Here is an 18,778-nt window from a genome sequence, read left to right as displayed (position 1 = left end):
AATGACAAACATAGGTAATGCATCATGCATGCTCGAATATACCCACAACAATATCATTACACTGTACTGTTAACAACATGATAATATTACTACAGTGCTATGTTGTCACCCTGTGCATCAGCACCATGCTACCCTGTTCCTGCATCAATGTTACAGATGGCAGGAGGTGGCACAGTTTCATCATATGCACAGGGTGTGTACTTGGTTTGCCAGAGTCTGCCATTGACACATCCAATTAACATGTATGTGTGTGTGTGTGTGTGTGTGTGTGTGTTAGTGAGGGACAACAGTACAACATGGGGCAATGTTGCTGTAATGTGTGCGTGTATGTGTTAGCCCTAGGTGTTAGCATTATGTGTGTGTGTATGCATGCACACAGTTCCACCATGTGGCTGCCATATACGGGTGTTTGTGGACAGCCACAGACTGTACCTGCCAGGTCATACAGATCACTGTCTCTGGCCACGGACACGGTACCTGTGCCTGGCAGGGGTGCTATGGACAATATCAGATACTAAGCCAGACTGGGTATTGTCATCAGAAGCAGTGGATTGTTGACTGGACACATGTCCCTGCTGGGACTGTCCAGAGCCACGTGCACGTGGTCTTCTCGGATAGTCTAATGACAGCACAGACCCAGCATTGCTGGGGCTGGTACTGGAACTATGGGAGCGGCTTCAGGTTTGTTGTCATCCGCGATGACTGCCAGCTGATAATGTTGCTGGCATACATCCACGTTGATGCCTCAACCGTCCTGCACTGTCCTGGCTCCTGGACATGTAGTTGTGGAAGAGATCTAATGTGTCCCCCCAACATCTATCAATGACCTCACTGATGTTACGCATGGCAGACGCAACGTCACGCATAGTGTCATTCATAGCGGTGCGATGTGCTCTAAGCTCCCTCAGACCCTGTCTAGTGTACCGTTCCATATGTGCCTGTGCCTACATTACAGCCCGGAACATAGCTGAGGTTGAAAGACCTCTGTGGGCACGTCTGACAGGGGCAGTACGACCACGGATGCTCCCACGAGAACCCCTGGACATCTGCCTGTGTGGTACCATGTCAGGAATCTGGCCATGGCTGCTGTGAGGGGATGCATATGCCAATGATACCACACTACCCTGGTCAATGCCCACTGTATGCTGTCCCTCAGCTAAGGACATTGGTGACAATGGATGTATAGGCAGGATGACTGTGCACATTGATGGGGTTGACTGCTGTGTAGTGTCAATTGGCTGACCAACGACAGACCCTGTCACACCTCCCTGTGCCATTACACATGTACCATCATAATCACTATCCCCAGCAGTGGCTTCAGGTTCCCTGCTGCACTCCACCACAGCAACATCAGAACCTGTGAGAGGAAGATAGAAAACACAGTTTACAAATGTGTACACGATATTACCACACAGGCGCACAGGCACACATGCATACATGCACACATGCACACATGCACACATGCGCACAGGCACACATGCACACAGGCACACATGCGCACAGGCATACATGCGCACATGCGCAAAGGCACACAGGCACACATGCGCACAGGTACACATGCACACAGGCACACATGCACACAGGCACACAGGCGCACATGCAAACAGGCGCACAAGCACACAGGCACACAAGCACACAGGCACACAGGCACACAGGCACACAGGCACACAGGCACACAAGCACATAGGCACACTCCTCAGTACAGCAGATACAAACACAGACACACCTGCAATCCAACACATACACAATACTGTTTTAGGGTGGGTGACAGTATCACAAGGAAAAACATCACTGCACATGTGTCAGCATGCAGATTATGTGTTGCACAGGAACATGCAGTGCAAGTGTAGACAGCCCTTGTTAATAACAGTATACGTGTACTTGATGCTTGTGTGTAGTTGTTCAGTGATTGTCTCCACCCTGGGACACAATGTGTACAAGGACATAACAATGTTGTGCAAGTGTTACAAGCTGTGGGTGCATATATTTGCACACACACACACACACACACACACACACACACACACACACACACACACACACAACACATGACAGTGCTACGCAATGACTGCTATGTGTGTTTTGTGGTCCGCGGAACTGGATGTGGTGTAGTAACGTGAGTCATGATCAACATGTTTCTTGTGGTCAGTCAACAATAATAATGTGTGCCAGACAGGCAGCTAGCATGCTGTACCTGACGTGCAGTAACATGACTACATCCACAATTACACAGCCACTTGTTACATGGGTCTGTAAGGTGGCCAATAGTGAGCATTGCCTAACATGAATGTATTATTTGTTCAAGACTGTTGCACAAAGACATGATAGGCCTCTACCCCTCAGGTATATTATGTGTGCTGCATAGATGATAAGTGGGATACTGAAGGGTGGCCATACAGCAGGTGTCATAACTGGACATGTGTAGCAGGCTACGGTGTAGTGTGTATGCCAAACATATGTGTGTGTTGTGTAAATGTGTATCAGGTATGCCTATACAATGTCCAGTACTGTGTTGCCACACACGTGTGTCATGCTCTGTGTATTGCATGTGAGTGGGGCAGCTATTAAGAATAATGGGATATGCATAGTCTCACAGCAAACATGCACAGCATGCATTATGCGTAGGTGTGTTACATGTGCACAGACTACACCTCCATATGACATGCACATGTCATTAGCAATAGTATTGTTATTACACACTCACCAGCATGGATTGGCTGCCTTGCTGTTACTCCAGAGGGACCTGCAAAAATATGACAGTGATTGCCAATGGCCACAACTGTGCCATTGATACTGTGAGTATGATAAAGTACAGTAGTACAACAGGTGGCTTTCACAGGTGTACAGATTATGCAAAGAATATCAATCTTGCAGAATAATAGGCAGGTTAACAGCTACACAAACAGTACACATCTCACACACACATAAACTACCAGTACAGAGATCAGTCAACTACAGATATGGCATGTTACCTGCACGCTCCATTTCAACATGCTGGGTGGCTCCGGCCTCCATGATGACACATGTTTGTGGATGTTGCTGCTGTTGGCCTGGAGCCACAACACTTAGGAGGTGCTCCTCCACACTGGTGAGGGGGGGGTGGATAGGTACCCCACCGCCTGTGGCAAGCTGTTGTCTGTGGATATCAGATGCACGCTGCCGGACATGTCTAATTAAATCACTGCAGTGATGGCATACCTGCTCATATGTCTGGTTATGCATGCCTATGCCATTTAACCGACGGACAAGATCTTGCCACAGTGCAGCCCTCTCATGCTGGTTCTAGCTGGTCCTGGAAAACAGCACACAGTAATTCTGCACCAGGCTCTGGTGGATCTCCTGATCCTCTGCTGCTGTATAAGGTGGGTTTCGCTGATGCACCATCACCCTGGAAGGAAAAGAAAAATATGTGAGCAAGTCATGTGGCACACTTAATATTCTAATGTACTGATATCACTTAACTGCTATATATAGCATCTGTCTATCAGGGGATACACATGTTCGATACCACATATCAGTGCTCAGCCCACAACTGTCTGACAGTGCCTGCCACACTCCATACAACAAACTAGTACACACAAGCACTCGGCACACTGTGTGGGATACAATGCACAACCTCACACTGGGGGTATGTATCAAGCTAATAGATGAAGAATATTGTCATCCCGTGCAATTAATGCAATGCACATTTACAGTTTCAACAGTAATCCACCCTAGTCTTTGATGCCATACCCCTACCTGACATATGTGGACAGTTGTTACTATAGCCAGCATACTGCTGTCACAGAGTATACATGCTGCCAGGTACACACACATACCCTGAAACACACATGTGATTGCGGCCATTGTACAGGCATCATTACACACACATTACACATACATACAACACACAAATGTATGACAACACAGATGAGCATTAACTGTGTACCTTATAGTACTGTGTGCCCCTACTTACAAATACCTATGCATGAGGTATGTAATCTATGCAGACTACAGGAAACACACCAGACAGTGTTACCAGGGAATGTGAACATACACCATACTGTAGGGTTTAGGCCTACAACATCAGGTAGTACAACAGTTCATATGTGAGCTGGATTCAACAGCAGTACCACTTACTGAGCATACATGTATTGCTTCTGCCTATGATGGGACACCACAGTCGTACACAGGGAAGTACGGCACAACATATGCCAATCTACTATGTTTGCATCCCGATAACTGACACATCTTTCTCTGGCCTCACACCAAGGACACCAACTACCATGGCAGACACAAACTCACACTAAGCTATCACACCTTTACAGACCTTGCACACAATCAGTGTCACACTCATTCAACATCACATAGCTGGTATTGCACTGAGTACATGTGTGTGTGCATTGTGTCATAGGTAGGTACTATGCTATTGGCCCTGGGTCTAGGACAGCTTAGCCATATTCTACCCTGCCCTTTGGGACACATGTAATGTGATTTCACTTGCTCCTGTGAAACTGTTACACAGAGGTGACTCACAGGGCATATTACCTATCTCCATAACATTCATCAGGGGTATGTATGACATCTACTAACCTCTGTGTAGGAAGTATGCAAGGCACTCTAGCTGTGGTTTTCAGAGTCAGTCTGCATAGGGAATGTGTTTGAGGGTATTATCAGTCTTTGTTAGGTATGTCTGTGGCCTTTCCACTTGCTGTAGTTCTCATGGGAGGTACATACTGCATAGGACATTGTGAGGTGTAGAGGGGTACACTGACTTACATTTCCCTAGCTAACACACCTTTTGTGATGACACGTACCATGTACAGGGATTACAAGACTAGTGTGCCAATGTAGACATCAAAGGGGAGGCTATTGTACACCTGTGTCCCATGTTCCCTTCTGACACCTCCAGTGGTAGGCGGGCAACCACCTATGTGGGTAACATGTTTTGGAATGGGGTATGGTACTGCAGTATCAACACTGGTGTTCAGTCCATGCTTTGGTCACCAGGCACCTGTTGCAGTACATCTGCCCCCATGTCCCCCTCTCTCTCTCTCTCTATATATATATATATATACATTTACATATAAATATATATATATATATATATATATATATATATATATATATATATATCAATATATCCATATCCATATATATATATATATATATATATATATGTAAATATATATACATATCTACATATCTGTATATATATATATATATATATATATATATATGTACACACACCACTAAATATAACCATATATATATATATATATATATATATATATATATATATATATATATATATATACACATATCTATAGACATTTCATATCTATCTGTATACATGTATGTATCTACATATATATCTATATATGTATGTATCTATTATATCTATATGTATATACATATTCTGTCTATCTATCTATATATCTCTATCTGTACATACCTCTCTATCTATGTACATATACATATATATTTATATATATATGGATATGTAGATATATATATATATATATATATATATATATATAGATATATGTATGTATATATATATATATATATATATATATATATATATATATATATATATATATATATATATATATATATATATATACACACACACACACTTCTAAACATCCATTGCTGTACATATACATGCACATGTAGGCACATAGACTGCCCACCTTTCATGGTGGGAATATCACTACATACCATTCTGTAATGATATTGCACAGTGTTGTGCATAATGCATTATGCTGTCCTCAGGCCGTATAGCTGTAGCAGGCCTCACTGGCTCAGTCCCACAGAAGTTCACCACCACATGACATATACCTGCACTGCATGCTGTTTAAATGCCACACACTACAACCTACATTGATATGTGCACATAGCAACCTTCAACTACATATGTATGTCCAGCCTTCACTAACAGTTGCAGTATGTCCCTTGCCCTATGCACATCTGCATATACATATAGATACAGACTGCTAACACATATGGAAGGTTCACAGTATGTAGATTATTAGATTATGTAGTTTACATTACCTTTGTCTCTGACAGCTTTTTTCTGCTGGCTTGCTGGCTTTTTATTTTTTTTTTTGTCTCTGTCTCTGTCTCTATCTCTATCTCTATCTCTATCTCTCTCTCTCTCTCTCTCTCTCTCTCTCCCTCCAGTTGCTGCAATGATATTATTGCATGTGTGGACTGGCAGTACAGGCTGCTTTTGTAGGTATCTGCACATGTGCATGTGATGGCCTCTGCACCAGTTGGTGGCCAGCATTTAGTAATTGCATGCAGCCTGCTGTGTGTTAATTGCAGTTCTCACTGTGATTTCAGGACACTGCTATAAAATGATAGGTTAGGTAGGCGTAAGCCTTTCAGTTTTGCAAGGTGGGGACCATGCTGGTTTGCTGTGGACACTGTTGTGTGAGTCAGAAGGTTGGTATATCTCTCATATCTAATGCTGTGTTGTAGCCATTGAAATGCATGTTGTACTGAAATTCCAGTTCACTCTTCTCAGTGTGTATGTTAACTCACACCTGCTAATGCTAACACTGTTTACATGGGAGTATGTACTTACCTGTGGGATTTGAGGATTAACTGGCATACAACAGTAGTTCTTGCAATGTGTTGCTATGGCTTTTGTATGTATGACACATGTGGGGGGTAAACACAATTGACGGGGACGGATGTTTGGATATCGCGAGCCCATGAGCCCACAGATGGCAACAGTGAAACTGAGATCCCCACCCATGGGCAGATACCACTGCACCTTCACAGCCCAGGCTGGGGCTGTGCTGGGGGCTGGATAGGATGGGCAAGCACACCCATGAGTTGCGCCACTCTCGCCTTGAGCTGGCATGGAAATAAATCACAGAACGCCTGATCTCACTACGCACCACAGACCTGACCCTATGGAGGGTGAGTGGAGGCTCTCCTCCGGCCACGCTTGCAGAGGGGGGACAAGCTCCATCCCCTGCAGTGCTTCCACCCAAAGGTGGCACAGAGCCACCAGAGGAGGAGGAGGTCCCGGCCTGGGCACTGGTGCCAGGTGCACTCGCCAGCTGAGGTAGGAGAGGTGGGTCCGCTGGAACCCGCCTTCCCTGTTGTCCTATGTTTAGCAGTATTTTATGGCATTTTGGGTTAGTAACAAACAACACCATTCAAAATTAGTTGTAACAGCATGCATCAGTATTCCCATTAACCAAACACCCATGAATTCTGAACATTGTGCAGCAAGCATAACACATGCATATTTAGAACAACAGTGCACATTCCAACAGCATGCAGGGTTGATTGGTGGCAACAGGCCATCAGGTTTGGATATGTGAACAGGGCACATGCATCAACATGCATGCATATATGTATGAACCAACAGGACAAATGTCCATGGGAATTAATTGTGAATACACATACCCAGTTTGGTGTGGAATGGCATAATTTGTGAAAATAGGGTAGGGTGGAGAAATATTACATTAACAACTTACACTACCTATACATATACTGTACATTCCTAGTAGATGCAGATATATATCCCCTACATGTATTAGTACAGTTTCCTGTATGTAACCTTAGGAATGTTGGTGATGGGGATGTTACTGCTACATTAATATACATTCCATTTTTATTCATATATGTTCATATCTGGCTGTGTTCAGGTACAGCATCCTGCTATATTTGATTTATATGGGTCTAGACAACTGTGGATGTTCAGCATTTCATACAACCATACTATCTCCATAATGCAAGGGTACAGCAACATAATATTATGTAGTGACTGCAGTATACCTTTATTCCAGACTTATTACAGCTTTCTTGGTAGTTTCAAACTGTCTTTCTTACACTCTCTCACTTATTTTACATTTACATTTCAGAATGGTACTTAATTCTAGGCTTTATTAACATTTATTACTGGGTTACAACAATCCTTTCCAGCTGACTCACTTATTTCATATGGCAGAATTTACAAGGATGTATTCGACACTTGACTATCCTTTGTTGATTGATTACCACTCATTTTCAGGCTGAAGCTGTTATCTGATATTACAATACAGGTGGAAACTCTATTTGAGACTTGTTTAATCATTATTACTGGATTGCAATACACTCTTTTCCAGGCTGCAACACTTATCTAATCTTACAATACTAGCAGAATCTTTATTCTAGGCTTATTTCACCTTTATTACTGGGTTACAACAATGAACTCTTTTACAATATATCTCACTTATATTCTATAACAATACCAGCGAAATAATTACTAACCTGCCTGGTGGCGCAACCTCAGCAGCCTATCAGCATAGGCTAGCCGATTCGCGGAACGGACACCTGCAGCTGTAATATAAATGAAGGAATATTGGAACATACCTCTCCATACTATAGGCTAGGATAGCATTTCTTACATACGTAATTACATGGATACTTACTCAGTAGTAGGGCATTGGGCATTTGGCGGGCCTCCTGGATCCAACGGTTCAGTTGGTCCTCCTTACGTCGCTTCAGGTCCGCATGGTGGTGACGGACCTGTTCACCAGTCCTTGGAATGCCTGTGGCACTGGTGAAATCATGTGCCAACCGGTTCCACGCCTCTGCCTTATACGCACCCCATTGAACCTGGCCCTGCATGAGTTGTGCTTCATGATCATGGACTTGGAGCCAAACCATATATTTTGACTCCTCAACACCCCACCTTTGTGCTCTAAAGTGATTTCCCTCTCCTGCACCTGCCATCTTGACTGCAAATGGGTACCACAATCAGTTATGGTGTGTATTCCCGCCTATGGGGCTTATATATGCCGGTTTTCCCGCACTTATCTCTGATTGGCCATTTTGGATATTTATCAGCTTAAAGCAAACCTACGTCATCATGGTTCTATTTTCATTCATTCCTATATATATGCTAATACTGTATTTCTTGGTACAACTGTCATGGCTTAGTGGTTCAGTGCATTGACTATGGTACACAGTATCCTGGGTTCGACCCTTGGCATTGCTTTTTTTTTTTTACTATTGTCTAGACAGGCTAGGAGGTGTGTCTGTGTAAAGGCAGCTTTGATACAGCTTTCCCAATGTTGCCCGCTGGTTAGCTGGTTGGCGCGCTGCACAGCTCCACACAAACGGCTTACGCTGGGTACTGCGTTATTTAGCTATGAGCACTCATATTACGCTGGGTGAAGCGCTGCTGAGCTATGGGCACTCATATTAAGCTTGTTAAAGTGCAGCTCACCTCCGGGCACTCATATGCAGCTTATTAAAGTGCTGCTCACCTACAGGCACTCAAATGCAGCTTGTTAAAGCGCTGCTCACCTACAGGCACTCATATGCAGCTTGCTAAAGCGTTGCTCAGCTATGGGCAATTATAATCCTTTTTTATAAATTATTCTGTCATGGCCCATTTCATTACATTTTACTTAAATTATAGTTTATATATATATATATATATATATATATATATATATATATATATATATATGTGTATGTCGGGATTGTTTCATACTTATTTAAATAAAAATGGTGAATGATGTTGTGGGGGCTCGAACCGTGACTACCTCCTCTTTGGCCAACGTCTCTACCGCTACGCTATTGCTACTTTGCTTAATTTGCATATGTAGATCTTATATGCTTTTCAATGTCTGCTAACTGTGGCTGAGCGAAGGGCATACCTGTGCACACGAGCGCAAATGCGGGCAAACATTTTTGAAATTATAAAAAAAAAACGAAACTGCTATTTTTACGTTTTACACATTTTTCAGTAGGGTTTTGTCTCTGGGGATGTGTGGTGTTGTGTTCCTTGACATTTCTAAGGACTCGCTCGTGGGTGTTTACTTTCAGGCCTCTGACTCTTCTGGGGGCGTGTCCCTTTGCAGTCCTCGGCATTTGGACACGCCTCCTACTTTCCTACACGGACCGTGTTAGCCTAGGGTATGATTCAGCATGCCCTCATGAATATGCATGGCATGCTGACATCATACCGTTCAACTGCAGCCTCCGAGTAAGACATATTAAGTCTTACACGGAGGTTTCGTGAATCTGGCCCAGAGTGTATACTACAGCTAAGCTGATAAACATATTTGTTTCAGCAGACACACTATCAGCTGTGGCTGCTGAAATGAACCCTGGCACTTCACTCATGCCTGATCTCTTCAGCATTGCCAGTAGCATCCATGACAGTTTACACATGGGGCAGTCACTCCTTTGCCTCAGCCTAGTTATAGTACTGCTCACACTACAGACCATTATTATTGAATCACCAGTTATAACCAGTTTATTATTTGTTACAGAAATGGATTTCAAGAAATTCACATTGAGAGTCAAGCAAAGTATAGCATGTTTGTTGGCTTTGTGAAGCTAAATCGTTTAAGTGGTTTCTTTTTTCTAGTAGAAGTATCAGTGAATTCACACTTAAAAAACATAATTGGTGCTCTTTTTGACAAACTGGTGAACTTTGGATTCACCCAATATATCAAGGAAAAGTTGTGTAACTGTTTTTGGGGAGCAGACTGCCCTTTGAAATGGCATAACTTCTTTCTGTTCCTCAGTCACTCTGGTGTTGGCACTTCACAAACATCTGGTATTGTTCACCTTCATTTTAATACTGATGCTCTTCATTTATAAAAACAGTTAAGTGAGTTTCTGATTCTCTATCATCTTGATTTTTCTTTTTTCTGAATCGTTGGACAATATCAGTTCTCTTCAGTCCTTCTTCCAGCCTGCCTTTATCTTTTGACACAAGTGAGTATCTGGGTCAAGTCTACTTCTTAACCACAACAAATCAAAACATATATATGTATATATATATAATTCTCACCTCGTGAGATTACCACATTGAGCTTTTGCAGTCTTTCTGTCACCTCTCTGCAGGTCACACTTATTCAAATGATCACATCCACTGAACAATATTAAATTAGATCAGCATATAGCAATAAACAAAAAGGGAATTAGTTTCTTGGTGTATTATGTAGATCAACACACTGTTTATCTAGGGTTACCATACTGAATAATGACTGTCACTGCCATTCATTTTCCCAGGCTATTATATGGCCTATTGTATATGCAAAGCTTAGAATTAGGCTAGTAGATAAACTCATCTCCTTACAGTAAACTTTCTCAATTCGTACTAATGACCAGTCACGCAACTCATCATTTTTGGCTGTATGACAACTCTCTTGGATACATCTTGTAAATAAACTCTAAATGCGTCACCTTGCCTTTGCGCGTGCGTGTGTGTGTGTGTGTGTGTCTGTGTGTGTGTGTGTGTGTCTGTGTGTGTGTGTGTATATATATATATATATATATATATATATATATGTGTGTGTGTGTGTGTGTGTGTGTGTGTGTGTGTGTGTATGTTACTGTATTCCAACTTCCTTCTGTCATTTAGTCAGTCAGTCATTCACTCTCAGTCAACCAATCAACTTTATTCCTGTACCTGTAAAACAAAACACATTATGCAATTGTTTGAAATTTCAGGACCTGTTACAGTAAGTCCCCAAGATATGGAAACTAAATCATCAAAAATACGGACTTACATATACTAAGTCCAAGATTGTTGTTTCTTTGAATATCCCCTTTTCTTTGATGTATGGCAATCTCGGAGTTGCTATATATAAGTTTACGTGGTAAGAGGGTCTTGCCCCCCCACACCTCTACCCCACTGCAAAAAAGAAGTTTAAAGGAAAAATTATTTTCAGCATTTGCTCTTCTCTTTCATTTTCACTCTTCGCTCTTTTTTTTCTGCATATTGAGCCTCGGCATTTCTAGTCGTGACTTTTATTGATAGGTTGCCAACACATTACAAATTTATTTCAGAGGAAACACAGAGCAAACAAGTCATAGACAATATAAAAGATTATGATTGTTTCTCTAGTTGTTAACAAGCTTACTATGTGCTTCAAACATGGATACCAAGAAATTCACATTAACAGCAAAACTTGAGAAATGAATCTTAGCATCTATATCAAGAATAGCTAATAAAAGGTTGTAACGGGTGACCCAATCATATTACTTTTTAGTGCACAAAGCTTTATCAACTCCATTTACTACCAGTTACAGGAAAAAAAGAAAATGAAAAGTGTAGTGGAGTGAAGTGTTTTACTGGGTTTGAAAGCATATAAAGCACTTAGTGATGTCAAATAGACAGCAGCATACATCTCAACTTCTTTGCTTAATAGTTCTGGACAAATCCATAAATAATGAGAGGACAAAGGATTAATCTCAGGGACTGTTTTTAAATATTGCTCTAATTCACTTAAAAAGTTGATAGAATAATAGGTTTTGCACATTTTAGAATAATACATTTTGCACAAATGTGCACATTTTCCACAACAAGAAGTATGAAACTCAAATGTCTGCCGTTATTTAGTTGACTTTTATGAGAAACATGGCAAAAATGTGAGCCAAAATCAGGGAAATTTTTTTCAGAATTTTGGACAATTGAGAGATATGGACAGCATGCAGAAATTAGTTGATCCTGTTTAGACCTGATGTCTATAAAAGCTGTTAGACATTTTGTTCTGATGCACTTTCTATTTATATGTGTGGTAGAATGAGGTTCTAACAGCTTTTAAAAGATCTTCTACCTTCTGCCTCTGTTCTTTGCCACCTGGCACTGTCAATTGCTAGTCCCTAGCATGAGATATGATCCTAGCACTTGGGTGTCCTTCAGCTTTTGTGAAGTATCCTTAACCACTGTTACATTTGGGTCTTGTGCTAGGAGATCATTTTACAAGTTTATCTTTTTCACAATTTTGGAGTATTGTTGTGGCAATGTATGTGTGGCTAGTTTTAGATGACAGCCAAATAAAGTCTGTTCTAAGGGCCCGTGGTAAATAATGACTGAAAAGGATCCTGGCAGACCTTATGTTAGACATGCATCTTAAAGCAACTCCTAGAGCTAGCCTTAGAGGTACTTCACAAAGCTTCCGACATGGCAAATCACACAGATCAGGGACTTACTATGAGAACAACCAAAGCACGTATGATTCTTCACTCAACCTGGGGATTGCCAGCAGCCCTCAAGGTTGTGGAATGGAGATAGGGTACTAGGAGCTTTTATACATACTTCTCAACCTCTTAGCCTATGAAATCTTGACAAAGTCTGTCATAATGAGGGGATATATGCCCAAAAATAGGGACAGATTTTAAGTATTGCTCTTAAATCTTAGAAAGTTGATTGAATAACAGGGTATGTATTAAAATGAATTTTCTAAAGGATATGACATCTGAAACTGAAATATACAACATTATTTACTAATTTCATTCCTCAGATCATCCCCATGATTTCCTAGAAAACCATAAACTTTTTGAGGAACAGACTGAAAATTTTGAGGCAAAAATCTGGACATTCTGTGAAAATCTGGGCAGTTGAGAGGTATACTCTTATATAAAAAGTCGGGTTATGAACATGCAAGGTTTTCAATGTCATATACGTAATTCTGAAGTTGATTGTGATTCTGTAAGGAAGCCAATGTAGAGAATGCAAGATAGGTGTAATATAGGTAGAAGGTGGAAATATAAACTCTGGCATGGAGTTTTATTGCCTAGGTTTGCACACTCTGCAACATGCCAAGTCTAGTAATGAGAAACCCTTCTTAAACAACATTACAGTAATCTAGCTGAGACATGACCAAGGCCTGTAAAAAGACTAATAATCCTACTGGTGGAACTAGGTGAAAATTTCAGGTGATATTCCTCAGACGAAGGTAATATGACATGATATTGGCTCATAACTTGTCTTAAAATATGAGCTTGTCTTTAGAATCACATTGAAAGTATGTATTTTAGACATGATCCTTAAATGATGTAAGGAGGCACAGTAGAAGCAGTGAAGGGCCCTTAACATAGCAGGTCACTACAAGAGTCTTAGACAGGTTAAGTTTGAACTAACTAATCCTCATCTTAAATGGGATGATTTTCAAACTGTCTTCAGTGGGATGATAATAAGACACATGCTACTGAGGTGACAGCTAAATCTGAGTATCATCTGCATAGCAGTGATGAATAAACCTCTGCTTCAGACTAGATGCTTATTTGTATCACCTGCACGGCAAACAGAAGTAGACTTGCTATGTCTGTCTTGAGGGATACAATGTGAACCACTTAAGGATTGCACCAGAGACCTTATAGTAGGTCAGTTATTTCTAAAGAATCAGATGTTTGACTGTGAGAAAAGCAGCTGAGGCATGTAAGAAGAGCAGCACTAACCATGTCTATATTAGAACACCGAAAGGGAGAAATATCGAACGCTCAGATGAGCGAATATGCAGGAACTCAATGTTTTTATTTTTGATTGCAGTACAGTGAAGATCGGAAAATTTGCTCATTCTTCACTGTAGTGCGATCTCGGAGTTGGAATTTATATTTAGCGTGGGGTGGGGGGAACAGCCCCCCACAATATTGATGTTGAGTTTCTGCATATTCGCTCATGTGAGTGTTCGATATTTCTCCCTTTTGGTGTTCTTATATAGACCCAAAATATATAGTCATAATCAGTTCCTTTTTAATTGTAGTAAGCGTTGGGGGGTACACAGAAACCAAAATTAAATGGTTCCCAGAGTCTCTGAAAATCTATAAAGGATCTAAGTTAATACATACGTCTTTTTCAACACCTTTACCAGAAAAAATTAAGCTTGAGATAGGACATTAACTATCAAGAAGTCTTGAGAACTATCATGAAAGCATGCATTAAGAAAGGCCTTCTAGATGGGTTTTAAATATGTGCATGTGTGTATGTCTGTGTATCTATATATATATATATATATATATATATATATATATATATATATATATATATATATATATATATATATGACTGCTATTTGATCTAAAGACAGAATACCTGATGTATTAATTCGTATTATAATTAACTATGATTAATTATAATTACTACAACTAATTATTAGAATGAATTATAATGTATTAATGTATTAATGACATAATGTGTTTACAAGTGATCTAAACACACTTCATCTAAGCCAGCATAAATCAAAAATACAAAAAAATATTTTGTTCAAGGGGAACCCACCATGCATTCCACAGCCCCCCATAATGTATATTTAACATCTTCACAGTTGCATTACAGTAGTAGAAAGAGAAAAAAACCCACTAGAAGTACACCAGCAGCTTGCACAAACACATTGTGATACAGCAAATTGCAATATTATTTATAAATCTGTAAGAAAACTAATACCAGTTATCAAAAAATCATAAGCTTCCCTTAAGTTATAACTGGTAAAATGTACTAGACTATCAATAGATCATCTATGATTAAACCACTTTTTTATAACAAGATTAGATAAAATGATAGACAATTTGAATGTATTTTGAAGTATTGAAGTGCCTGAACCACACCCCCTACAACTTTATGTGTACGAATGGGAAAAAAGGACAAATTCCTGTACCTCACTGTCTCCCTGATCAGTAACCATGTGAAATGTTTGGAGCTGATGGAGCGAGTCCTGAAACTTGGAGAAAGAACAGACTTCCATATAGTAAGTACAAGATGCCATTTCTCAGAATATTCCCTTTTCGCTGAAGTATGGAGATCTTGCAGTTAATATACATGAGGTCAGGGGGGGATCAAAAAGTTTTAAGGAGAAGAGCGATTTTTGAGATTCACTCTTCTCTGGGATTTCACTCCTTTTTTTCAGCTTTTCGATACTCAACATTTCAAGTGCTGACATTTCAATAGGGAGCTCTCTCAATCTCTCAGAAAACACAAATCACTCCATTTTTAACAGTTAAGAGTGAATGAAATGTACTCTTTCACATATTGTTGAAGCACACATGAACTTCACTTCATCAGCCAGTTGCGCCCATTAATATAATTAAAGCTGATAGAATGTAACAAGACCTACAACTTGATGAAGTACAGTTTGACACACAGAGATAAAAAAAAAATTATACGTGTGTGTGTGTGTGTGTGTGTGTGTGTGTGTGTGTGTGTGTGTGTGTGTGTGTGTGTGTGTGTGTGTGTGTGAGAGAGAGAGTGAATGAGGGAGCTAAGAATGGAATAGCATAAATAAAAAGAACAAACTGGACAAGAAGTATGGGAGGAGGAAGATGGTTGATTTGCTAAACATGTTATCAGTGGTTTGCTCTGGGCTGACACAGGGTGTGAGGTCTGCAGGAGAATGAGGAGCTTTACTGGAGAATATGGGGGGGGGGGGGTTGAAGATAATAGCAGGTATGCTAGTCAGGCATGAAAAAATAAAGTAGGACTGGAGAAGATAGGGTAACTACCCAGACAGTTAAGGCAGAGGGAGATTAGTAAAATGCATTGGTCCTAGACACATCAGTGGAGAAGATGAGAAATTAGAAAGAAGTAGTCAGAGAAAGAGGGTTATAATTATGGATGATCTGACTCTTCGCAGAGCAGACTGAAATTTTCAGCTCCAGAGAAGAGAGTACAGCAGAGGTTGATTAAATTCTTAGTCCAATGAAGGTTCAGCTAACTGTTGTAGGAGTTTACCAGAAAAGACAGTATTCTGGATAAGATTTTATCCAAGATGTAGGTGGTCAGGGACATCCAGGTGAAGGTGAGATTAACTTACACTGACCACGAAATTGTCTTGTATACACTAGGTAAGGAGTAAGAACACAAATATACACATGATGTTGTAGGACTTTAGAGGACTGGATTACAATGAACTGGGAGATGGGAACAAAACTGAGTTAAGAGATTAGGGATACATTGAGGGAGTAACAAGTTACTGGAAAGAGTTCAAAGCTGCAGCATTCAGGGAGCTAGAAAAAAGGAAAAGACCGCTGTTTTGTGCATGAGGGTGGGGTTAGCAATTAAGGACTAAGGTAGGACACAGGAAAGCTGAGGGGGAGGGAGAAGCACAATGTATGATGGCAAGCAGAAGAACAGTAAAGGAGATGAGGACAGCAAGGTGCATGCTAAAAGGGAACTGGCAGAAGACATCAGGAGGAAGAGGAACAAAGGCTTTTTCAATATATAACAGAAATAAGAAAGGGAGGGGTATACTTGGTTAGACTACGAAAAGTTCAAAAGGAGATGCAGGAAGTGTTTGAAAAAGCACAGTTACTGACTAAACAGTTTGTTCAGTCTTTACTAAGGAAGGTAAATAAAAGGTACAAGCTGAGCAGGTGGTAGGGCAGAGTGGAGAGCCCTGGACTGGCATCAGGATTGTGCAGTTAAGAGGGGACTGGTTTCCCTAACAGACTATAAAGCACAGGAACCAGATGGATTGCCTGCCTGGGTTCTCAGAAGTCTAGCTGGTGTGTTAGCAGATTCTCTCACACAGGCTTTCAGCAGATCACCATCTATTGTGGAACTGCTTGATACATATTACCTTTAGCATAAAGGGGAGGATGGGAACATTCTAGGGAACTACAGGCTTGTTAACATAACAGTGCTGTCAGGGAAGCGTATCAAGAGAATCCTAAAGGAAAGGCTAGTTGCATTCCTAAAGGATAATAATTTCCAGGAAAAGAACCAACATGGATTTATTGACAGAAGTTGTCAGATAAACCTTCACTAGTTTTATCAGTGGGTTACAAGAGAAGACTACAGTAAGATATCAAAGTTAGTACATGACTAGGGCTGTGAAACTATTTGATGTTAGCACCTAATCTGTTAATGACATGACAAGTAAAAGCTAGCAATTAATTTCTATTTATTAATAAATAATTTAGTAGTAACAGTAAAGCAACAGCAACCAGCTTGGGGAAACAATGATAGACTTTATGGGAAATTAATAGGTTCATAGGTTCATAGGTTCATACTAGGCTATCTGCCCTAGGGCATTTATAAGCCAAGCCAGAGTGTGTTTGGCTTTCGCCACCCATTTTAAATTAATTTTGCTATGCCCTTTTTTGAGGTTAGTATACTGTGCCTCTGTCTAACAGTGACACAGAAGTGATACCTGGGGTAAACCTACGATCTCCCATCCACTCATCAAGATTCCTCTTGAAGAGAGTCACTGAGGGACTCTGCCTAAAGTGGACTGGGATTTTATTCCAGAGTGAAGGGAGCCTCTGGGTTATGAATCTGTCCCTCCAGCATGTCCTATTTATTTCAGTGCTGAGGTTCAAGTCTCTCGAGCGCGTAGCTCGATGGGATTTGGATTTTCTAAGGTGCAACATGTCCATTAATTCCAGGTTGGACATGGCTTTATACGTCAGGCACAGATCGCCTCTGAGCAGGTGGTATGCCACTGAGTAGAGCTGGAGTTTCTTTAACTGGGCAGCATATGGCATCTGTTTGAGCCCTTTGATCCTCTTGGTGAGGTACTTTTGGGGTCTTTCCAGTTGCTGCAGGTGTCTGGTAAGGTACATCCCAAAAGGGGCATTGTACTCAATTATGGGCCTAATGAGGGATGAGTAAAGAGGCACGATGACCTCCCCTGATCTAGATGTGAATCCCTTCAAGATTAGGTGGGCTATATAAAATGTTTTTCTAACCACTTTGGCCACGTGGTTGTCAAATGAGAGATTGCTATCAACTTGGGTCCCCAGGTCCCTAATTACTTCTTCTGTACTTAATGGATTACCACCTATGTGGTAATTTGTGGGCACTTTGTTTTTGCCAAAGGGGATGACTATACACTTTTTGGTGTTTAGCTTGAGGCCATGGCTCTGGCACCAGTTGTCTGTTTCTATGAGGCCCTTTTGGAGGATGCTTGTGTCGGCTGGAGAGTCGATTATGGCACCCAGTTTGCAGTCATCTGCAAACTTGGTCAGCCACAGTCCTTCCGTGTTGGCCTGTACCTCCAAGAAATATATACCGAACAAGAGAGGTCCCAGGACTGAGCCTTGTGGGACACCA

The 18,778-nt window shown here is 41.0% G+C and overlaps 1 protein-coding gene across 1 annotated transcript in view; it reads left to right on the top strand.

Annotated features, from left to right (window-relative positions):
* The window catches only part of LOC122792777 (atrial natriuretic peptide receptor 1-like), a 1,260,614-nt gene that overhangs the window by 242,038 nt on the left and 999,798 nt on the right, over positions 1-18,778 (top strand). Inside the window, exon 6 of the mRNA XM_044060347.1 lies at positions 16,984-16,993. Coding sequence (XP_043916282.1) covers positions 16,984-16,993 — 10 coding nt within the window. The remainder of the gene's footprint in view (positions 1-16,983; positions 16,994-18,778) is intronic.

The sequence above is a fragment of the Protopterus annectens genome, chromosome 2.part0 (genome assembly GCF_019279795.1).
Source record: "Protopterus annectens isolate FY-2018-M chromosome 2.part0, PAN1.0, whole genome shotgun sequence".
NCBI classification, from domain to species: domain Eukaryota; kingdom Metazoa; phylum Chordata; order Ceratodontiformes; family Protopteridae; genus Protopterus; species Protopterus annectens.
This window is presented reverse-complemented; position numbering and strand designations above follow the sequence as displayed.